This window comes from Caretta caretta, chromosome 7, assembly GCF_965140235.1.
Source record: "Caretta caretta isolate rCarCar2 chromosome 7, rCarCar1.hap1, whole genome shotgun sequence".
Taxonomy (NCBI): Eukaryota; Metazoa; Chordata; order Testudines; family Cheloniidae; genus Caretta; species Caretta caretta.
In genome coordinates, this window is record NC_134212.1 from 100,955,816 (window position 1) to 100,981,521 (window position 25,706).

At 37.1% G+C, this 25,706-nt stretch overlaps 1 protein-coding gene across 1 annotated transcript in view; it reads right to left on the reverse strand.

The window, feature by feature from the left end:
* Positions 1 to 11,845: 11,845 nt before the first annotated feature.
* The window catches only part of MGMT (O-6-methylguanine-DNA methyltransferase), a 311,394-nt gene continuing 297,533 nt past the window's right edge, over positions 11,846 to 25,706 (reverse strand). The window contains exons 5-6 of the mRNA XM_075131014.1: positions 23,065 to 23,204; positions 11,846 to 13,221 (exon numbers count right to left, since the gene is read on the reverse strand). Of these exons, the coding sequence (XP_074987115.1) occupies positions 13,090 to 13,221; positions 23,065 to 23,204 (272 nt within the window). The 3' untranslated portion in view covers positions 11,846 to 13,089. The remainder of the gene's footprint in view (positions 13,222 to 23,064; positions 23,205 to 25,706) is intronic.

Below are 25,706 nucleotides of genomic sequence, written 5' to 3' on the forward strand. Positions count from 1 at the left end.
GTTTCTTGACAGGTATATGTGTCTTCAAGGACTAACAGACACAATGGCAATCTGTATGATGTAAACTTGTTTTCTATGTATGTAGTAAACCATGAATTTAAAATAAAGAGGATCTTATTGAAGGATGAAACCATTGTCTAAATAATAGCATAACATGCTGCTATGATGTGATCTGAGTTTTGGTTCTGACTAGAGCTGTGTACAGCTTATCAGTTTTATTTCACATGATTTTCCCCACACTGCATAGCTTTCTTTTGGTTCCCACTGACTTTTATTCTGATTGTTAAGTTCATCTGAACCCAGAAGGCACAGATGAATCTGAAAGAAAAAGTGGTGAATTTTGTTCAAATCCCTTGCAGTCCCTACAAGCTTAAAATGTTCAAGATTTGACAATTTTATTATGAAAGCAAAACAAGAGCATGAAACTCAATCTAAAACATTTGGCTGTACTGAGAGAAGGCAGTATGTCTTATTTTGAAGACTGAAGCAAGTTTTTAATAGAATCTCAAATCTATTCAAACTAAGCTCAGCTAGTTTCAGGTTTAAAGGAGAAGCAAAATTAGCTGAGGGGTAGGGTTCCAAAATTAAATTGTTGAGGAGCACCCATGTGGGGCCTGGCAAGAGCTCGGATTACTGTAGGGGCAGTGGGCAGAATTCCTGGTGGATGTCTCACATTGCTCTCAAGCAATGCCTTCCATCTTAACACTTGGAGGGGCAGAAGCAGGCATATCTACCTGTTCTTAGTTAGAGGAAAGGTCACTTTTGTGCAGAGCTTCTATGGGAGATGGGAAGAACAATGGGAGGCCAGCCTTAAAAAATGGTTATGCTAACCACCCAACAAAGACAAATAAATCAGGGCAATCAATCTATATGGACAAGAATCAGCTTTCAAATATTTGGAACCAGACACAGTGCAAACACCTTACCTTATTTTCCAGGCTGTGGGGCATGCCCTACAATTTGCCTCTTTGCATGTGTTGATAAACTTTTTTTCCAGGATTGTTGATGTTTAATATTTCCATAATTTCAAATAAGGCCCTTTTAGAATTATTCTTGCTCTTTTCTGTTTGCATTTTTTAATTCAGTACAGTTGATGCTGTGTGACATCAAACTCATTAGTCAATAGATTTTGTTGTATTAGTTGCTTTGATGAGGCAATGAAGATTACTATCCACAGACATTTAGCATACAATATTTTTCATCCTATGAAAGGTTTTTATATAAACCATGTTTACAGCCACTGTACAAGGGTGTAATAAATTCACTATGAAGTTTGAGGTTAATTATTCTTTTGACTGTGATAGGAATATCTTCATCTAATTTTTCTGGAAGAAATGTAGATTAAGACGATAAGTAATTATGTTTTCCTTAATAATTGAGTAGTTATCTTGTTAAAAATGTGTCTTGAATACAGATGGGCCCGAGTCACAATATTTGGATCCAGATCCTTCCTCAAAGCTCAGAAGTTCAGATCCAGAGTTTGGGCTCAAGATCATCTCTAATTTTGAATAGTAAACTATATAAAGAACCTAAGATCGAGATCTTTACCTTTGCTTGGGCCTCTTTATGCTGTGTAAAAGGGGTGGAGCAGTATAAAAGGGCCCCAAAGACCTGGTTGCAGCCATGAGAGGATTCCTTTGGTGCACGCAGTGCAGAAGACAGCCATAAGGCTGCCTCCGTAGAATCCCCTCCCCACAAGCTCTTGCAGAGGGTACATATGGGGGGCAACACGGCAGCACTGCAGCCCATAGGGCAGCCAGAGAAGGCTGCTATAACTTAGATAGGTCCTTAGGGCTGTCTAAATTATGCTGGGAGCCTTTCCAGCTCCTGGAATAGCCCAGGACTGGGAGGGCTAAAAGCACAGACTCTCACCTAATATACTGAATGCATAAATACAGAAAACTGACCTGATTGAGAATCACGAGTGATTCTCAATCTTATACATAGTATAAACTACTTTATATTTTCATATAAAAATCCTTTTCATTAGAAAAGTCAGAAAGCATTTTAAAAGAAGGCTTATAATGGAAACCTGACTGTGGAAGACATGGACACAGACGGCATCACTGACAGAGCAGAGGGGAGTGTAGAATGATGTGGTAAGTGTGAGAAATGTTTCGACCCCTGAGGTCTCAAGTACAAATGGTCTATGTAGACTAGTTCAGGTGATAGAAAATAAAATGTTGTTAGGCAACTAAAAGAGGCCAAGAAAACTTTAGTGCAAGAATATTTCCTTATTCAATTAGTAGGAAAAAGAGGAGTACAGAGAAGTATTTTGTGGAGCAGGATCAGTAGGAACAGGATTCATAGCAGGGACACAGCAAGATTGAGCTGACAAAACAGTGGGCTTTGGGAGATGAATATTACCTTTGACTAATCACATGCACAAAGCACACATCACAACCAATAGTCATTCTCCAGCTATTCCCAATGCGTCACAAACCTCATAATTCCACTGGGAACAGGACAACAGCGAGTTAGATTTCTAGACAACCAACTGTTTCACTTACATAAAAAGTAACACAAAAGAACAGTTGGTTATCTGAGTAATTGGCATGGAAATGTCAGTTTTCACAACCTATGATTTGAGGTAAGTGCCCTGCTGTTATACAAACACGTCTGAAGAAGAGCTCTGTGTAGCTTGAAAGCTTGTCTCTTTCATCAAAGGAAGTTTGTCCAATAAAGGACATTATATCAGCCACCACGTCTCTAATATATTGGGACTAACACGACTGCAACAACCTGCAAACTGCCATTATACAGTAATTCTGTCAAGTAGATGGGCTGAGCGGCTGTCATGACCTTCTCAGCAAATGCTTTCTTGGCTCCGGTCACTGAGGGCATGTCTACACAGCATGCTGGAGTGAGTCCTCCCAGCCTGAACTGATAGACTTGAGAGAGCTCTACAAATAACTGTATAGATTGTGCTTTGAAGTTGAGGCTTGGGCTGGAGGTTAGGCTCTAAAGCCTAGGGAGGGGTTGGTTCAAAGTGCTGTCTACAGTTATTTTAGAGCGCTAACGGAAGCCTCGCTAACCTGAGTCTGTCAGCTGGACTGGGAGGCTTGCTCCAAAATGCTGTGTAGACAATCCTGAGAGGCTCTCCACCCCCACGTCTCCTCCTGCAACCCAGCAATGAAGAAAATTAACATTTACAAATATGCAACCCACTATGATCCACAACTCTTGTGGGCAAACATTTCCCATTTCTTTATGTGACATAGAAACTACAGAGCTGGTTTTAATATTTATAAAATATATTTTACAAGGGTATAAATCTATTTAAAATGTATTAAAACCAGCAGGCTAAACCCAGAATGTCTTGATCAGTCAAGACTTACTTCCATGCAGGCTTTGTCTGAGTTAGAATTTCAGAATATGGACAATGTGACTTAGACCCAGATTTGTAAAGATATGGGCACCTAAATTTCATTTTCAAAAATGATTTAGGCACTTAGAAATCTAAATCCCATTGCTAGATGAGACTGGACACTTTATATTATATATACCACAGGCATATGAAGTAGATTTGGTCAACTCTATGGGATGTATAGCACGAGATAATGGCCCCTAATGTTGGGAAGGGACTGGTAGGGATTGGTATAGTAGCTGCTACACTATCCGTATGCCTCTCAGTGTTTCACTAACATGGAGGGAACCTACAAGTAGACAGTTAAAGAGATTTAAATCTGCTTTGTGGCACAAGACTGACTTACTGAGCCAATGAATCTGGCTCTTGTCCTTTATACCAAACATATATATTGTTGGACACAAATACTTACATAAAATGAGAATCTAAAAAAAAATCAAAAGTGCCTGTAGGGTAATTGACAAACCAACAACTCCAGCCCTTTATCAATTTCAAGGTAGATCACAGGCAGCTGTATATATATATATTTACAGCTGTATATATATACACACACACACACACACCTCTCTCTGCTCTGTCCTGCCACGAGACATACAGAGGAAAATAGTGAGAAGAAAAGATAAATGGATGCACTGAGAATGGGATACAGAGGCTCAATAGAAACTATGTCAGCTCACTCTCTCAGTGAAGATATCATGCAATCATACAAAAATCAGCTAACTGCTGATATTTTAAATCCAAGTAGTAGCTTATGCTATGCTGAGGAAAGTAAATGATAGAAAGTCTTTAGACAAATGAACAATTCCCTTGGCACTACATTTGGATGGAAGGGCCATTTCAGGGATCTGGATGGATACTATCAGGAGAGCAGCCTCAGGCACATTGATTTTATTCCAGTCTTACAACAACTGAACTATCTGCTTAGGCACTGGATCATTTCAGAGAGTGGCAGACAATGTTATAGGCATCAGTCAAGTGACCATAGAAGGATGTCTTCCACAATTTCAGCAGCCCATGATGCATCACACTCATAGAAATATTCATTTTCAGTTTATTACATAACAATAGAAAGTGAAAAGAAATCCCTTTCTCTTGCATGAATACTCAGGATGTAGGAACATTAGCTAACATTTAAAGGGGGCAGAGCTTAAATTTAGGCTGTACTGTACTTTGGCACCCAAATATAACTGCTGTAATTTTGAGACCGTGCTAAGCTGGACTGCCTTTTGAAACCCTTTCTTTCCCTGTCCAATGCCCCGCCCCCCCCGCCCATGATTTTTGGGCATTGGTGGTGATGGTGTTAGGGCTGGTTTCCTGAAGAGTTTTGGGTTTATCATCACTACTAGTGGATTGCTGACTGATGTCAGGAAGGAATTCCCCTCTTCAAGGAACTGGCTAGGTGGATTTTGCGTTTTCACCTCCCTGGAGGCAACGAGGAAGGGTGCTTGTGTGGGAGCATATTTTATTTGTTATGCATGTGTGTCCAGTGAGGATCATTACAGCAGCATGGGCCAGCTTGAGGAGTCATACCCAAGCATAGAGCCATAACGCATGAGGCTGTAGTATGCAATGGTATAGACAGGGCTTTTAATGTCTGATACAAATTGAAGCCCCACTAATCTGGAACCTTAACCAGATCATTTTGAAACATTCGGCCAAATTCTTATTATTGGTCTGGATGGTGGTGGAAGTATGCCTGGGTAGTCATACCTTATGTATTTGGTTGGGTCATCTTAGGCAACTGCACAAGACCAATATCTGCCAGGTTGGGATCCTGTTTATTAAATCCCACCACTTTCACTTGTTTAGTCTAAATCTGTGGCCACCACATTTCTGTATGTTGTATCTTATGAGCTGGTTATGTCCTCATAAATGCAGAGATAGTTGTCACATGATCACCTGACTAGAAAACTTAGGAGGAAGAGAAGTATCTGGATAAAAGTAAGAAGAAATAGACAGATAGGCTTTTACCTCAGATCAGATCTTTTCTTTCAGAAAGTTAGGAACAAGCATACAGTCCCCAAATATGTAGTTTTCCTACTTACAATATTTTCCAGGATTTTCCTGTGAGTGTGGTGTTTGTCAGATCACCTCTTCTCTACTTCACTTGCTCAAATTTCCCAGCTTGCTCTCTCCTCATGCAAGCTATTCCCTGGCGTTTGCTCAGCAGCAAACAAGCTCACGACTCTTGTCCAGCTCCTCTAATTCTGCTAGGAGCAGCAAGTTCCTACCACTGATTTGGAAGATGTTATGAAATATACTAAGCCAAAGTATAACTGTTCCAGTGAATTAGTGCAAAAGATGTCATTTCTGGAAGTGTGCATTTAAGTACTGTTTGGTCAGGTATTATATTATTAAAAAGGAAGTTGATGGTCTTACCTTACCTGCAGAATAGAAGCTCTAACACCAAATATTAATTTAATAACACAGTAGATTACATACTGCTTTTCATTCCAGATAATCCTAACGTACTTTACAACGAATTATAACTAAGATGCAGACACTTTGGGAGCAAAGTGTTATTCCAACCTCATAAGAAATAATGTTTGAGCTATTAGTAAATATTAGATGTCCTTGTAATCAAACGTTGTTTACCATTACCTCATTCTAACGAGATTATAGTATTTGACTCCTTTGGACATTATGGAGGATGATTTTATTGTATTTCAGATTTTTGTAGTATTTAGCAAGACTTTTAGTTGTCTATCAGCTTCCAAAAAAGAACAGTCCAGCATTTAAAAATAAATAAATCTATCGTTAGATATTTTCAAAAGCTCAACACTTTTGAAAATCTATCCTAAGTACCTAAATATGGATTTAAGGGCCTAGTTTTAGGTTTCATTTTTTAAAATGTTGGCCTTGATCTGTGTGTGTCAAACTATCCATTAGCTCAGTAGCCACAGCAAAACCAAACAAATGAAAACACCACCATTTCAAAACATCACACATTGTAAGCACAATGGTACTTTTTCCAGCCAGATAGATTTTTTAAAATTTGAGTCAAATTCATCTGGATTTAAAAAAAAACAAACCATTTTGTTCCCCTTCCCTCTATCTCTTTGACCAAGCACAATATCCCCTCCCCTTTAAATGTAGTAGTTCACTCTTAATGATAACGTAGAGGAGCTGTACTGAGGGCACTCTCCAAGGAGAACAAGCAAAACTGAAGTTAAAGAACTACAGAAATGGCCAGTTTTCAACTGATTTTATATTTTGAATGAGGTAGTCTTGATACTCATTGGAAAGTGAAAATTATTATTATTACAAGGCTACTTTTTATTAGATGAGTAACAATGCAGGTGATGAAGGGGCTTCCACTTTTCAATGATTATAAATACATCACTTTTGGAGTTAATGGTATGGTTGTTTTAATTAAATATTGGCCTTTTCAGCCACTCTTTAACTTCAATTTGTGTTTGTCTGGGATATGGCCAAGTGCCATGCAGAGACCAAGTGCTTCCATGGATCGAACTCCCATCGAATTTAGGATAGTGGATTGATGCCTCATCAGTGAGAAAAGGACGTATAACTCCAACTACTTTCATTACCTCACTGTACTTCCAGGTAAACAAAAAACAACCGTGATAATTTCACAAAGGAAAGAAGGATAGTGTCATAGTTCAAGCAACATACTTTACACATTACAGATACTGGACCAGATTCACTGCTACATTCTGCCTCCTTTGTGCTGCTCTGATGACTCAAAGCAGACAAGAGTTCCAGTGAATCTGGCCTACTGTTGTCTGGTTTTCTGTATTTCCAATTCAAACTTACTTATGCAAAGCCTTCAAAAACACAACTAAATGGGCTTTGGTATTTTTTATTAGTAGTAGTTTTTGCAGTGTTCACAACACAATTTTGTAGCACTCAAGGACTGTTCACTGCAACAAATAAAAAGCACGGTTTAAAATAACTAAATAAGGTCCTTAAAGAGGTTTTAAAAATTGATAACTAAACATACTGTATGGGATCGATCTTAATTACTGTCCATGTGGAATTTTTTTCTTGTGGCTTTTTTCAATGAAAAAACATTAATGAGAAACTTTAAAGGCTTGTTAACAATATCCTTTCATCAATCAAAGGCACTGTCAAGTACACTGTGCTCACGTCAATTTTCACCTTACCACACAGCTACCATTTCTTACTTTCTTATCCACTCTTCCACCCTAATATATAGATCCTTGTCTGAGCAGACTTGAGGGTGATGGAGCCCAGACATTCCCCATCTGTCTGCAGCTGGTGCCACTTGGTCCAGAAGACTTTGGACTACTTCCCTTAGTCACTTAAAGACACATCAGTACCTGCAGTTTCTCCAGTCTCTGGCCTCAGCTTTTAACTGCCACCTACACATTACTTCACACAGACCAGAGACTGTTCTGGATCAGCATTCTGTACAGAGCTCATTTTAAACCTTCATGTTTCCAACATTGATAAAGAATAAAACTGTTGTTAACTTCAGCTTCTTAAACACCAACTTTTTAATCAAAAGCCCACTAAACAGGGGGAAAAAAAAACCTAACGGAAACAAAAAACACCCACCCACCAACAAGCAAGATCAAGATTTTTAAAGGCAAACTATTTTATATCCTAAAACCTCTCAGAGTAATAAAATGTTCTCCTGTGCTGATGAATAGTGAACAATGAAAAGAAAAATGTGAACAAAATGCATTAGTACGAAGAACCACAAAACATTAAAACTATTAAGAATATGGGATGGAGGAAGTTTTTATTATGGTAGGCCTTCCGGCACAATCTGTGGGAAAAAATTGGAAAAAAGCTCCTACTTTTTCACATCCTGTATTAAGCATATTTATTACTCATACACTATGTATGTTATTTGAAACAGAAATAGCACACAGTCCTTTGACGAGCTATAAAGATGGTATGACCGATTTGCACATCAGTGTAACTGAAATATCCTGCCCACTTTAATAGCAACTGAATGTACTGTCAGTAATATTTTCCACTGTTTTCGAGGCAAGTCACAGTAAAACAGAAAAGGAGATCTACAGTGACGGAACAAGGGGAAAAGAGTATTAAAGAGAAGCATTTAAAATACAATTCTATTCAATTTCTATAAAAATATAACAGGAATTACAATTAAATCTGGAAATGCAATTCTTCTAGGATCTTTACATTCCTATAAGATTGTTACTGAGCAATTACTCTTGAGATAATACATAAATCTTACAGGACTCCCATTGGATTAGTGGGCTTTAAGTTTTTAAGCAATCTCTTTTTATAGATTTTATTCTTGTATAGCATTTTTTAAAAGGAAAATCAGTCCTGAAACACTACCTTTCACAATGAGCACACTCAAATACATACAGAATATACAACTTAATACAAAATGTATCTATAGTGTACATCACATCCAGCACAATCAAATTGTCAGGATTATCAAATTTTAAATTTGGTAAAACATTGAGAAATATGATAAAGGATAAATGTCTGGTAACATTTATAAATAACAGTAGTTTGATGTTGCTATTCAGTTTTTAGCATGTTTATAACTTAACATCTGGATCATACGGACAACAATAATATCGTTCATCTGGCATGTCCACAGTTCGTTATTAAGTAGATACATTGTAAAATTAACATCAAGTACCAATTAAAGAATATGGAAGTGGACATAGTATAATTTGGTATCTGGCAATTATTGAAGAAGAATTAAAGAGACACTTTATAGGCCAAATCCTTCTCATCTGACCAAGACAAGAAGTCTCACTAATTCCCATGGGTCTGCTTGCATGAACAGGGAGAACAGAATTTGGGCATAGATCTAAAAATGTCCTTATAACTACAATGAATTGGTTTAGTGTTTAAGATGCTTACAGTATGAGCTCATTACTTCAAAAAGTGTGCTTGCATGAAAGTGATCTGTAACAACCTTTAAGCCTGAGGCCCTTTACCATTTGGTACTGATACATAGGATGTAATCTGCATTTTTCATTTGGGCATAAAACAGAACAAGTAGTGTAAATGCAATTTTATTGTATATCTGATACAGGAAGCACAACATATTTCTTCTAAAATATTTCTGTTGGGTTTAGGTTTGCTGTAGATGATGTTTTTTATGGAGGAAAAAAATTACCCATTGCAAAATTCAGTTTCTCCCATGGTCAAGGGCATCTATTTCATTATAAATGTAGTTCCGCCAAAACAAATATTATTTTTGAATCTTTCATTATCTTAGTCTCTGGAAATGGGCTAAAACAGCATGTGTTGGTATTAGATGCTGCAGAGCCAGCTGTCGTGCCTGGCTGCACAGTGTCTCAATGTCAGCAGTTCAAAGCACTGCAAGGCTGAATAGGAGGAAACTTGATAGGTCAGTGGAACCCAATTCCAAGTAAAAAAGAACATAGCTTTCTTGTTTCTAGGGTTTTTTTTATTTGGATTTTTTTAAAATACTTTTTCTTTAGTTCTATATTTTCATAAACTATGCTATGACCTCTAGCCAGAATAGGCTTTAGGCTACTCCAAGGGATTGCTTTTTATGTTAATTTCTACTGGCTTCTCATAGCAGTACACAGAGCTGTACAAAACAATGCCAGTTTGAACCATGCTGTTGCCTTCTTTAGTGGAAACTTCAGGGCATATATCAAGACTGTTATGACAAGGCAGAGAAAACCCTCAGAGACAGAAAACAGAAAACTGGTTTTGTATTGCTGTGACACAACAGAGACAGGCCAAAACCAAACCGCAGTCTTCCTTGTTTTTGTTTTTTTCTGATACATTATTTTTAAAGTTGCTTCTGATAATTCAGAAACACTTGTAATCAACACATATGTTTTGTCGCTTACATGGAAGAGTCCTAATGTAACTGCCTGATGTGTAGTTTCAGTGTGTGAAAATTCTCAATAGCTCATTTGTGTTGTTCTAAGTATTTTATGATAGAGGGTCATCTTCCCAGAGTACTGCAAAGAATCAAGACATCATACAAGTAAATCAGCATTATTACCACAAAGAAGAATGCTAACAGTATACCTAAGCAGAAATGTGGATTCCCCTCCTTAAAACAGAACCCCTAGAGGTTCTAGTGTCATAGTGCCCTTCATTAATGGTCATAACAGTCTGAAGTTTGGGCATCATTAGCAATCTCTGAAATCACTGGCAAAGAAAGGCCATTCTTCATCTTACTATCTAACTACAGCACCTTTCACAATACATACATGGGATGCAGAATGCAGGACTGTAATAACACTAGACAGCTAATTCCTGAGGCAGACTGTCTGAAGCATTGCAAATGGGGCAGCTCAGAGATTTCAACTCTGCTGTTCATTTTCAAATTCATTCTTAAACAGTAGGAAAAAAAGTGGTGAATGAGGGTCTAAACACATTGTAAAACACATGCATCTAATTCTTCTAAGCTGTAGTGCCCTCTATTGGAAAACATGTAGACAAAGAACATGTAGCTTGGCCTACAACACAAAAATAAACATCAGTATGCAAGCTCATAAATGTACGCTGCTCAGACAACAAAACTGTATGCTTATTATAAGTGAATTTCTATCATCATTCTAAAGCTCCTTCCTGTACAGCTGAAACTAATGGCATGCTGCTAAATCCCTGCAATATTTTTCAACCTAATTTTCACTTATCATCTAGATAAGTAAAAATTTTCCACAAAAGGGAAAAATCAGAATAAAGTATCAGGATCAAATATACTTATTTTATAATTGTATTCTTATACACATGTTGGCAAACAACTTGTATACCAAATATAGTTTATTTTTTATAGCCTTATGTTTTACAGTATGAAATTATGATGTTTAGTTCTTGATATGTTATGATAGACAATGTAAATTTTAACACTTTCCTGGTTTTCAATTTTATCATCACAAACTAGTGGGCTCAAATAACAGTGGGTCCAGCTGATGCCATTAAGATGTTTAAGTACCCGAGTACAATCAAGTACTTAAGACAGTCTAAAGATATAAATTGCACCTACAAAAGGTTGTGGACACAAAATTGTACATGAAAATATTTGTGCATGGAAGTTAAAGTACAAAACTGGAGGATGGGTTGAGGTTTTGCTAAAAATCTGTTCCTCTACACTTTAAATGATTTACAGTTACTGTACTCAATGATAGTGTCTTCATGACAGTCACATTTACTATTTCAGAGGAAGGATGACAAATTTATGGCAAAACAAATGTAAATATCTACAGATAAGCAGCAAGTGATGTAATATTTGAAAAAGTTTAAAGTTTACACAAGGCACTGTGTTTGCTTGTTGGTATCCACATATTATAAAAGATAAAATACACCCAAACTGTACATATTATAAGGCTATATTTTTATCTCAGGGTTCTGGTGACATGTACAAACCACTTGAGCTTTGCTTTCTTGGTTTATATTGCCACCAGAAACCCTTGATAAAAATACAGCCTTATATTGTACAGTTGGGTATAGTTTATTTTCTCCATATATCATGTACTGCATTTTATTTACACACATACACACAGAAACATGTACATGCATAACATAACTTTATTAAAAAGGTAAGATATCAATAATGCTGCATTAACAAAGTAATACATTGTAATATAATACATTAATTTCTTTGTTAGCAATGAGCTTTCTAAAGAGACACCTACAAGAATATGAAAAAAACCCCATAAAATCAGTATTTCCATGTTATAATTTATGACTCCCAGACTGAAAATTTCAGCTCTTGGTAGTCTGTAATATTTTACTTTCATGGAATCCTTTTTAAATAATCAGAAATTTTAGCTTCAATATCCTTTCACTGCCTATATTTTCTATGGATAACCTATATGAAAAAAAGCTTTTTCCCTAACTACTCAGAGTATTGTATAACGCACATGAAAGCTAAATAAAATAAGTAATAATCACAATATTACTGATCAAAAAAATAACACAATTTTAAATTTTTGAGAAAACTATGGTAACTCAACTGCTTAATTTGAAAAAAGCTCTTTATATGGCATAAAATAATTTACCAGCATCTACTTTTCTGTCTACTTACTGCAATGTTAATAGAGACAGAATAATTTTTATTCGTATCTTTTAAGCATCTCAAACAATTTGAAAAGAAAAGCTGTGAATAGGCAATTCAATAGCCATTTCCTTTTGAATGATTCTCAATGTGTTTAATTAACAACTGTTTACGTAAAACATCATTTCAACAGTTCAAACATCAAAGAAAAACAGGAGAATCTTGGGCAACAATCCTGGCAGAGGTACAATCTGGACAAATACAAAGCTAGGCAGGAACAGGGAGGTGTGTGCTGAAGCTTTTGCATTTCATTTTGCTCTCAGAAACACGCAAAGGCTTCAGACTGCCGGCTGTCCCCTCTGTGAGCCAGATGCTTCCTTAGAGGGGCAGTTGCACCTAACATTTGCCATGCCCCTCCTACTCCCTTATCCTTGCTTTAATGGACATTAAAAATAGAACAAAACAGGACTGGAGATGGGAACAAAATACATGCACAACAGGCACAGTCCGCTGTACTCATTCTGCTGTAAAATGTAAAAACAAGAAAGGGCATACAAGCTGCGTCCCCTAGGACACATCCAGCTTTTTTAATATAGTAGTGCCACCACACATTTCACTTCGGATGTTGTATTATATTTATATGTCACTCAAATATTTACCATTTTCCTGAATTCTACTGTGTGTTCTGAAAGCTTGTTATAAGCCAAGTATCTTTGGTTATGTGTTTTGGCTGTATAACAGCTGTGGCTGAACTGCATCAATATGCTAACTTTTCTTTCTGATGCTTCTCATGTGACAAAAGCCACTGTTTCAGATGAGTTCCTCCTCCATAGTTGCCAGTCTGTCCACTGCTGCAAATCACTCTGTGGCATGGTATTATAATCGGAACCTGCAAAATACATTCACATACAAAAATAAGGTTTCTGAATCATTTGTCTGTCTTTTCTTGAGATTATTATGAATTGTAGTTCTTGTGGTTCTCCGGTCAGAAATATAAACCCCACCCTAGCGGGCCCTGGCTGGGTGCCAGTAAGGCCTGGGCACCGTGCAGGAGCAAGTGCTGGCACAGAGTCAGGCTCCACATCCAGCTCTGATTTGTCTGTGGTTGCTGCTATCTGCTTGCCCTGTCCCCTAGCTCTTACAACAGAATATAGGAGCAGCAGATGTGGGAAGACAGCCTCTAGCTCAGGAGAATAGCCTACAACACCAGTCACTTTTACCATTCACCAGTCAGTGCGCAAAGAAACCAGACATGGGTAGGCCCACCAAGGACAGAGGGGTTAGGATGGCTACTAATGTGCCACTAAATTATTGGTGACCTGTGGATTCAAATATTAAGTGGCCATTTGTTTTATTAGTACATGGGAATATCAGTTGCCAAGTCCAGGACTGATTTCTGGCTCATTGGATGGATGCAGGCTGGGAATGCAGTGGACACAGTACACTCAGACCTTGTAGGAAAGGAGTGTTTATCACTCAGTACTCACACCTCTGGGCAATTAAGTAGTGACACTGGTGGGCTCTGAAGAGGAAACTAACCTAGTTCTGAGCAGGAAAAATAAACATACGGTTTTGAGTACAGAGATAAGGGATTAAAAAGAGGGGGACATGGAGAGATTGTTAGGGTTCTTAAAGAGGAGGCAATGGTCTCCTCCCGAATAACAAATAAAAGCCATGTAAAACATATTGCATGTTCTCTGAGAAAAATGCCATTGCTCTGCCCTCCCTGCACTTCAACACAACAGACTCAAACACACAACCGGACAGCTCAGTGACAGATAATGGGTTATGAAGTCTCATTCACAGGCCAGTGGCCAAAATAAAGCTTAGACCGTTAGCAACCAAAAATCCTCGCAATCAGATAGCATTTCGGTGGTCTACGTGAAATGAGTTGGTGGTTTCAGGCAAGTTCCCAGTGAACAGGTCACAAATGTTGCTGTCACAAATATCACTCTTGGCAGCGTCATGAGGAAAAGGGATGACTGAGCCATAGAGGCTGAACTACCATCTCACTCAAGAGATGGTCCTCCTTTGTCAGAGTGAAACATACCATGAAGAAAAGAGGGCTTTCCTTTCACAAGAATCATGGTCTTAAAAATGTATAAGAAGAGTTCAGACAAATGGAGTTCAGACAAAGGAGTCTAGTTCCTCTTTAAGAAATTAATTGTAAGTGATGTGATGTTCTTATGCTGAAACAAACAGGCGAAGCACAAATTTACAGTGTTTTAAGAGTGCAAAAATCAATTATTGTCATGTTGCTGAGTTTTCTGCAGATACCAGTGGCACATAACTTCAGTTGTTAGTGGTCACTGTCTTGTCCAGTGCCGAATAAAACTGCACTTCTTATATGAGAATCCTGACTGCTGATATGAGAGGGTTTAACAGGTGTTCTGTATCCCAGAGTCAGCACAAAAACAATCTGGTTCTCATGGTAACAACTTTTCAAATTAAACAACAGAGTAAATGGGCCCAGAAACCCCATATAACTTGTTAGCGGATTTGTTAATGACTCTCATTGGGCAGCCCTAAATTACATAACCTGCTATTGCCAAAATCTGCATTTTGGAAGATGGTAAAGCATGTTTTTCAGCTGACTCTGTCCCTTTCTTAGGATTGCATACTCCTTGGCAGTGAAGACGAGACTATATGAAGATGGAGAAGCATGTCCATTTTAAATACAAATATATCCTGTGGTTTTTTTTGAGTAGAGATACATAAATCATACATGAATGATACACATACGTGAAGGTATCTTTGAAGTGGTTTATGAGTTGTGAGGAGGAGGAGGAAAGAGAGAGAGCAAAGGGGGCAAATTTTGCCCTCAGCTAGATCCCATGCAACCCTATTGAACTCTTCACAGTTATTGATCACGTCAGGGAAGAAAATGTGCATGCATGAGAGACCCCCACCACCAAGATTCTGAGTTGCCAATGAGGAGCACTCAGCACAGCAGAGGAGAGGGGGAGACAAAGGCAATTTTAAATGATCCTTAGAATTCCTCCTGCAGATGGAGAATCTTCCAGTGACTACAACTTTAGGACACCTTTGCACAGTGAAAGCACAGCAAAGCTGTTCTAAACCAGGGCAGGAACTGGACCGTAGTATAAAAAACAAAGGGCTCACATAAGTCCTGGTCCTGCAAAGCAATGGATCTGTGTAGACACGAGTCAACACAATTCCGCATGGGAAAAAAGGAAGATCATGTTTCAGGTCCTGGGATATACATACCCATATGGTTTGAGCATTGGCCTGCTAAACCCAGGGTTGTGAGTTCAATCCTTGAGGGGGCCATTTAGGGATCTGGGGCAAAAATTGGGGATTGGTCCTGCTTTGAGCAGGGGGTTGGACTAGATGACCTCCTCAGGTCCCTTCCAACCCTGGTATTCTATGATTCTATGATATATATATTTTGTCAGTGTTTCTCCAAAGCTCAAAGGAAAGGTTTGCATACAGAAGCTCATGAGAATTCAACAGCAGGGTAGCATAACCAAAAATAGATATTGAATTATGAATATTTGGTTATGTTGAAAATAACTTTACAAAAGGAAAAAATAATATTCATACAGCAAGGATAATACTGACTGTTTTGTATAGGATCTAAGTGCTATAGCAATGGGTGCATTACAAATAGCTAAAATACATAAAGAGAACAGAGTTGCAGTTTTACAAAATGGAACGTTTGCGAGGTATCCCTTTGCTATCACTTTAACAACTAAGGAAGGCAGTGTTGGCTAGTGTATAGAGCACTAGATTGGGACTCAGGAAAGCTGGATTCTAGTCCCAGTTCTGTCACTGGTCTGCTCAGTGACTTTGGACAAGTCACTTCACCTCTTTGTGCTTCAGTTTCCCATATATAAAATAATACTTTTTTTGAGAACTTCTCATGAAAAATACTATATGAGATTATGATAATAATTATTTAACAGAAAATCAATCGGAGTTTGATTTTGTATATTTAAAACCTATACCAGTATACATTTAATTTGCACCCTAAACAATTTGCGAAACTGTTTTATACCTTTTGCTTTGTATCATTCACAGTAGAATGTCAAGGATTTTCAAAAATGCACATGAAAAATTACATCACATACTGATAATGTAGACAAGTACATAAATGCAATGTTTTTTTATTACTGGTGTTTATATATCATCCTTGAAATGCACATCATAAAAAATTCAGTACATCATCTTTAATCTTACAACATTTGTTTTAGTAACGGTATAGTATTTCAAATGCAGTGATGCAACTGTGAAAGGAAATGAGGTACTAAAAAGTGCATCTTTCAAGATGCTGAACATTTTAGATTCAAGATTATTTGGTATAGCTTTCTTAATCTGTATGGCTAGATGCAAAACATTACACTGATTCATTTTCTATTCCACTTTGCAGTTTTTCCTTTATAAGGCTCAAACTATGCTTATTTAAGTACTCTAGAAATAAGAATATGAACTTGGATCTCAAAGCTGCAAGGCTGCTAATTGCCCTCAACATTCAGCACTTTGCAGGATCAAGCCCTTGAACAGAAATGGAAGGCAAATGGATTAAAAAAAGCTGATGATGAAAAGGAGCTAGGGTAATGGATATTATATAGGTTGTTAAATTATTTTTAAAAACTTAGATGTAGACCATATGTAGTACATGGTGGTATAAAAATGTGACAGATCTTATTCACAACTGGCAATGCCACAAGTGAATTATGCAGGACATTTCCAGTGAGCATCAATAACATTTTTATACATCACCACACCATCATGTGTTCTGGTTAAGTCACACTTTAAGTTATTTTTTAAATTATTGATATTCTTTTTGATATCTTTCCATCCATAAAATCTATATTAGTTACTACCTACAGGTCTTGGAGTGACAGTATAAACAGCAATAATAAACTGTAAAAAATGCAAAGATATTTAAATTAGCTTTTCTATAAATCAGGGTGTTCTGATGCTAAGGTCATATACCTTGCAAACCTAAAGGGCCAAACACACTCCTCCTGATTCAGCTCTTTTGTGCTACTCAGGTGGTAAGAAATAGTGAGACTGTCCGTAGCTGGCCAGCTGAGATTTCCCTCAGAGAAAGAGGGAGAGGCACACTGTTCTGCTGGTGTAAACTCCACTCCTATGCCAACTTCCCCCTGAAGTAGAGTGCGTATTCAGGTGGAAAAGGACATGCCACCAATTCTCTGCTGAAATATGATCCTTTGGGGACCACAGCCAGCTGGCACAAGTTAAAGCAGTCCATAGGCTGCTGTAATTCACCCTGGGGCTGGCACAGATCATTCTATAGAGTGAAACTGGATCCCTGATGGCTCACCACTAACATGCTCCTGTACCATGCAAATCTCACCCAGATGCTTTATATGTAAGAGGAAATCCGGGCATCTCACATTTCCAGTGGGATTCACCTTCTGTTCCGATCTCTGAGGGGAGCAAGGAATTAGAACCTTGGCACTAGTCCAAAACAGATTATAGCAAGTGTAACTTGATTCCTGCTTTTAATCTGATCCCTCTTTTTTGGGGTGTTGCTTGAGTTAGGAGGATAGGGTGAGAAAGTGTTTTGATGCCAGGTTATTTTTATTTAAAAGATTACCGCTGCTGGGAACCAGAAGTGGTACTGGCACAGATTAACAGGCAAAGTGCAAGTGATGACATCAAAGGTGCAAAATAAATAAAATTTTGTCCATGGTTGCAGAAATACGGTAATTTATGCCATGTTTGTCATAATGTATGATGTGCATATGATTTGTTTGTTATGTACCGTGTGCGTATGCATCATTCTACACAGCATTGGAAATAATTAAAGAAAATGCATTACAATCACCCGGTAATTTAAAAATATTGAATATCACTTCAGTTTGGTTTAATTGTGGTGACAACTTTCAGACTACTGAAATAATTAAACCCGCTAAAATTTATTAGAGCCCTAAGGACATTTTGGAAGGAATACTATCCCAATCCTCTGCTTTAAAACCTCAGCTACATGTAATGTAATTTTTATCAATAACCAAGCAGTTCATAACATTAGAGCTCCATTGAAATCTTCATGCTGTGAAATCTAATTCATCCAATACATGAATCCATCACTTACACAGACCCTATCTCAAATGCTATAAAACTTCCAAACCCATAGATTTGTCTCCAACAAAAACAACATGAAGGGGCCTTTCAATCAATAATGGAATCCCTGTGATTCAGGTTCCAGTTGAATATTTTCTCCAACTTTGCTTTTGTTCTTCTGGGTAGAGGCCCACAAGGGAAAGAGCTTGTTTTCACTCGCAGCCTCATCAATACCTAAATCCTGGTGAACAAGTGACACTGAGAAGCTGTAATCAATAGCTCCCTGTGCGTTTTTTCTTCTGGTCAAATGGTTCAGCACTACTGACAGGCCTGACACTTAGAACATGATGCTAAATCTTTATCAACAGCCATCTAGGTGACTGGCAGAACAAGACTCGGGTGGTCATTAACGCTCATGGCAATCTGTGAATAAACTAACTCCTCAATAATGCGTTTGTTTAGAAAAAGGTGGGGAAAAACTCTCTGCACAATGTATTGATTGCCTCTGAACTGCATTTAGCAAATTCTGTCTGAGGATGAAACAGAATGGTGTTCAACTGTGGTGCTCTGCTTGTTAAGAGTTTTCAATTTGACGCAATAGAAAACTGACCATCCTATTATACTGGTTGATGGACTGAATACTTACAGAAAGCTGCCAAACTGTCAAAAATAGATCAGTGAGGCCATAATGGAAACAGCTGAAATATCAAGTTATAACATACAACAAAAATCACACTTAGCAAAAAATAATCTTTCAGTGTTCTCATGTCCCATTGCTTTTTCTCCCCTATTCCCTGATAGAAACAAATACTATAATATGAACCAGCATGTGTTCAAGTTTATTGCCAGCTACCTAAGGAATTAATGCACAACTAGTTTTATGCATTTGCAACATTTCAAATCCATACTTCACGATCTTCTCTTAAATGCACAATTACTCTATTCAGTCTTGAATATTTCAAAAATGTGAGTTGAATAATATTCTTGACTTATGTTAGATCGATATTAGTGTCAAGTTATACACTTAGTTAGGTTTTAGCCTGAACAATAACATAAGCAGAAAGAATATAAAGAGACTTTATACAGTTACTGCTGCTGTTAACAGACCACTGAAGACATCTTATTTAAGTCATAGAATAGTCATTTATGATGGCCTTGGACTAATCAGCCCAACATTCCGTATCTCCCATGAGTCTCCGTGATTTCTTTTTGATCCTCCTATAGTATTCTAATGAGATTTTTAATTGAACTTTATGGGTTCCCTTTGAGGACCACAGACCTCACAATCAATCTAAACTGCAGTAAACTATTTGAAGTTTTTCTTGAAAAAGGTGAGCCATCCCTGCCATGTCCTTGGCATAATTTGAAGCAAAGATGTTGCATCTCTCAGCTGCTGCCGGCACCTTTTCCACCTTCTCATAAAGTTGAAGGTCATTGTATGAATTATGTGAAGCAACCTAACTACAAAGGAAACTTGTACAATGTATACTACTGAAATTAAGCACCAACCAGACATGATTTGTAGAAGAGAGAAGTATTTTGTTAGGTGGTGGAAAATATATGGCATACATTTTTTTATTATTACTTTTGATTTCAGTCATGATATGTTTTTACATATAGTTCCGTTTTTTAAACCCTTGTTTCTAGTGATAATACAACTGACAACCCTCAGGAAATCATGTTTTATAATTTTAGTGACTTTGGTCATATTTGGACAGGCACATTTATGGAGATTAATAGTGTAAGAATAGATTCATCAGACAGGTTGCAAAACAATACATGTTTCTGAATACTGTTACTAGTACCAGTTAACTGTCATTAACCAGATAATATGTGCCAACAAGTACTGATGTCATATATTGTGGTAAGTATTTTGCATAGCTGGTACATTAAGGATTATAGCCTGTATTCACTCAACTTGAAACCATTATGTTATGTACAAAAATCTGTTTACTCATAGTGGCTTTTGAAACTGCACACTTTCTTTTCAGGCATATCCTTAAACTCAGGACACATTGGGGGACACACAATAACAACAATTAGCTCTTCAGAATGCTGTAAAAGCAACTGATTTATGCATTTTTGGCACATTATACAAAAGCTATGATTACTCAAAAGGGCATTTCCATCTTAATAAAGACATGTATATTATTCATGTAGCAGTTGTAATGCAGTAGTGCTTGTAAGGACTTAACCTGCAATTTCACCAAAATATTTAATACTATGTCAAAATGGATGAACTGCGTTTAGTTAGGTTTAAAACTTCATTACCCTCCCTCATTGAAAAAATGCAAATTTTAAACAGTTAGCTAACTTATAGTCAAATATACTATGTCTGATGTTGTGTTCATAAAGTTTGCAAATGCAATACAAAAAGTATATTAAGGATTTTGTAAGTGCACATGAGACTTTCATATGAAACAATCTGCAACCACAGTATGATACCATGTTTTGTCAATATGTTGTGCTGTACTTGACAATACAACTTATTTTAATATGATAGATTGCTTTCCAATACAATATGGTGTACATTAAGACAAGGCAATACAATGCAAACCTACAGGAAACAGTTCTCAAAGAATAACAATGTAGTTTTGTGCAAAAGGATATGTAATTGCTATTGCCTAGAAATGTACCCAGCTTTGCCCTCAGGCTGCAGTGGAGCAGCAGCATCCAAAGTAGAGGTAACAGCAGGTTGTGGTGTGAAAATTCCTGCTTTTTCCCCTGTGAGCAAGGATGAAAATAGTTCTGAAAATATACAGCAAAGCTATGGCAATTTTTAAAAATGGGATCCATCCCATGCTGCAGCTACAGTATTTTCTGTTCCTGGTATACCACTACATTTTAACATACTACAGATTACTGCACTGCGTTAGGCAAAGGCATATACTAATACAATACCATACCAACATTTCACAATGGAAACTTGCTAATATAAAATATTAATATTATTATACTGTAATGATGCTCCTGTCTTTTCCAACACAAATACTTTCATTATTGCGTATCTCCTATACCTCTAATTAGAGGTCCCATATAGATTCTACACAAGTACACATGCATAATTTTATTGTATTCCAAAAGGATTTTCTTTTACATGTCTGTTATTTTCTATTAAAATCTGCATGCTGTTCTTAAAACTACAAGTCCCAGTATGTGGGTCAGTTATGCTAGATTTCCTTTATAGATCAGGATAAATATTCAGTGTATGTGTCACCGTGAAAAGCAAAACTTTATGATTTGTATATGTAAAGTCACCTCCACTTGTGAATACAAATTTTTGTATTCACTTTCGTACCATATGTTGTAGTCTCTTATGTACCTTATTAAAGAAAAACCTGAGGAAACTGAATATAAAAATAACATGGAAGGTCAAAGATTACAGCAGATATGATGCCAGAGAAATAAAGACATAGTAAAGTATGGAAAGATACACATTCTGAGGACATTTGGTAATGAGGAGAAACAAAAATGCTCAAGAATGGCTGAAAAGTCCACAATGTTATTAATAGAAACCAAGTCAAACGTCTTTGTAGGCAGGTAGCTGGGGCACCAGTGGAAAGATGAACAGGCAATAACATCCCCTTTACTGTTTCTGGCCTTCCCCTTTCTGTACTTGTGTAACAATGAATGGTGAAACCATTGTTGTGTAACAATGAATGGTGAAACCATTGTTGTTCTATTAGCCCAAAGAGTGTGGATCCGACAGATGACACCAAGGGCTGACTATGGCCTGCAGCGCTGGCATCAGCTTGTGCACCAAAGTGGCAACCAATGTCATACTGAGATACACATCCAGAATCCATTGGTCCCACAGGGTGGTCTAATCTCAGGGAAGGGGCAAATATCCCAAAGCCCAAATACAGTGGAGTTGAGAAGCCAAACTCCCTCTTTCTTCTCCTTCCACATGCCGATTTCTAATGACCTAACCCATGTGCCAGGACCTATAAACCTCAAGCTTAATATATAGGTCACACTGATGGATCCCAGCCAAACCTTGAGCCAACTGGGTATGCTGAAAGTATTTGAGGCAACTGTTAGACAGCTCACTAATGACTTTACAAAACCAGAGGTCAAGACTCTCAACTCATGTAAATTTGATAACTTCACTAAGTTTAATAAAGCTATGCCATTTACCCAGCTGAGGTTCTGGCCCAGCCTCTGAAGTGGGGGGAGAACCTGGCCAGCCCAGACAATCCAGAACCTGAGCTGCTGGGAAAATGAGTCCTAGTTGTGCCTTTATGAATGAAGAATCTATTTGCTCCTCTCACATTGCCAGAACTATTTTCAGGCCCAGAGGGATGAACTAGTTTATAACTCAGTTAAAAGCCATTCACATCCTGTAAGAAAGTGTCACTGTTAAGTGACAAAGGATTCCCCATCCCCCAGAGTATAAAAAAAGTTTAAGAATAGCAAAATGTTCATAGGTTGACGAATTAAATTAAAACAAGTGCAATGCTTCTTTTCAAACCTACTAACACCATAAATGGTGGGGAATAAATCATATTAAACTGGTTTATGCATTAATGCTGATTAAAAACACTTACTGACCTTATTACTTATGGTAGAGTAGTTTTCATAGCAGATAAATTTAATCTAATGACATTTAGCCCACAAAGCTTTCCGTCTAAACCCACCATCTTCCATCAACTTTATTTGAAAGTTGACATGAACTTACAGGATTGCTTCTCATTGCTCCTCCCACTGCTCTTGCTGCTTTGCTGTTGCCTGCCAGGTCTGCTAATTGCTTGTAAGAAACTGCCTCTCCAAATTTCACATCTCTCAACAGGGTCCATAACACTTGTCTGGTGAATGAATCTGAAAAAAAGAAGCAGCAATACACTATTCATAAGGATGGCTTAAATAGCCAAGATAAAGATCATTAAGAACTCTTACACAAACTATGGAATGAACAGCAACTTTTCTATTTGAAATTAAAACAGGCCAGATATTCAGTCCTGTTATTGTGTTCTATATTACTGTATTTAAATACATGATTATTAGAGTGCTTCAAGTAATTGATCACTATAAAAAAGGGATTTAAGGCTTTGATTTTTCTATATTTTTAATTTGCTTCAAGTACAATTATCCTGTTAACTCATACAATATGGTTTTCCATTAAATTGGCAGAATATAAATTAGCACAGAGTCAAATTAAAGAGGGAAGAAATAACTGACTCTACCTATTTTACAAATCTCTTGTATCTCTAGTTAATTTCAAACTTCAGCTGGGACACACTGGAAAAGAAGCCCTAGAGCCAATGGACTTGGTATTATCCTGGCTGACTGCATTTTATAGTAGAGACCCCCAAGCTACTGTTCAGAATTCTAGACATTATAAAATATAAGGCCTGTCTGTGACCTTCATTGTACAGTACATCCTTAATGATAAGGACATGACAAATAAAATAACTTCTATTATTTTAGTTTTAATTTACAATAATCAAATTGCTTTTAGCTTTCATCCTGTTGCAATATTGCATAAATGAATGCATTAGAACATTTCTCCCCTCTGTTTGCACAGTTTTAACTTTCCATCCAAGGATTATTTTACAGTAAGAAAACCAATAGGTAGTTTCGGATTTAGTTTCGTTTAACAGCTATTGTTCTTCCAAGACACTTGCAGAAGCTGTGATGAAAACTACAAAACATCTCTACTGTGGGTAACAAACTGTAATAAAAAATAAGAAGCAAACAATGATGAAAACACCAGTCTCATCCTTCGGCAATGAAACAAACTGATTAAAAACATTTCCTTCTTATTCTGATACTGAGTGCCACTGACTATGTTATATGCAAACCTAATGAAATGTGATTTTGTTCTTAAAGGAAACCCATACACCATTATTTGTGTGTTAAATAATAAAAATCACTTCTTAACTGAAGGGAATGATAATCACTTCATTGAAAAAAATCTGTTTAGTCTTTATTATAACATTAAGCAAATTAAACATCAGCATAATCCAGGTGATACTAGAAAAGGGTCATCAAAGAAATTAACTTTGTTGTTCATTAATTTATATGGATTAGTAGAGGGCAAAGAGATAGCAAATCTGCTCTAGTTTTTTATGATATAATTTCAAACTGTACACCATTTGTGGCAGTAGGGTGACTTTGGGGTTAATCAGACTGATTTGTCCTTTTAATTGCTTTCTATTCAAAGAAAATTCATTAGATAATGTTCTCTTCAAAATTCATGAATCAATTTAACTGAAGAAACCACATTAACAGCTTTGGGTTCATTAGCACATGCAGTTGTGTTACTAGCTGATTGCTAGGAGGGTTTCCTTAGGCAAACAGATTTTGTTTACTGTGATTTCTTTAGAAAGGTTTATTTCAAATCAAATTGTTACTTATTATTTTTTTAACCTCTTTTTAAGCCAGCAAGATTAGTGTTAACCTTGAGCACTCAGGGATTTCAGGGAATTATTGCCTGATGTCATTTTTTAAATCAATGAAATAAAGTAAATCCACATTGCCAGGGACTTGCTCCAAATTCCCCCTGCCACCCCCCCCCCCACCTCTTTTGGCAGAGGAATAGGAGGCGGGTTAGGCCAGCAGGGTAGGTGGACCTGGAACTTTACAAAACCTGTAGGAATAAAATGAGAAGTCTGTGCAAACTTAACTGGAGCATGGAATAGTTACAGGAAACAATGGAATGGTTCCAAAATCATCATTTGAGAGCAAAGCAATAATGGTCCTTTGTAGCATGATGGCCAAATTATTGAGTACCTTTTAACATTCTAAAAATATTGTATAATAAAACAATTATGTATCTGTATGTAAGCACACAGATAATATTTTCTGATTTACCATACATTTTTCAAATGAAACAGTATATACTGTATCTTTACTGTCACAAAAAGTTAGACGTTATAGCTCAAAATAATGAAATATTTAGCAATCATGCACATCATTTTATAAATGTATCTGAAAACTCAATTTTGCCCTGTAGGGAGCAAATGCATTAATTAGTTTAAGCAGCTCGAAGAGACAGTGCCAAATACTGTTATTAAACTGTCTACAAGCGTTAGTGCCTGTATGCATAACCTGCTCAAAATTAGATGGCTGAACCTTCACCAATTTTCAGTACAGGTGCCAACATTTTATGCTATTAAATATCATTATAAAGTGTATAAAATTTGCACATAAAAATTAACACACACATTCTCTCTCTATATATATACACACATGAAAATGCTTTGTATTTTCATGAGGTTAGGATGACTGCATAATTCTTGAGCTGCAGATTGAAGCAGAGCCATGATTGAGGTATACTACATCATCCAAAATGACTAGCAAAAGTGTTTTGTGTTCTCC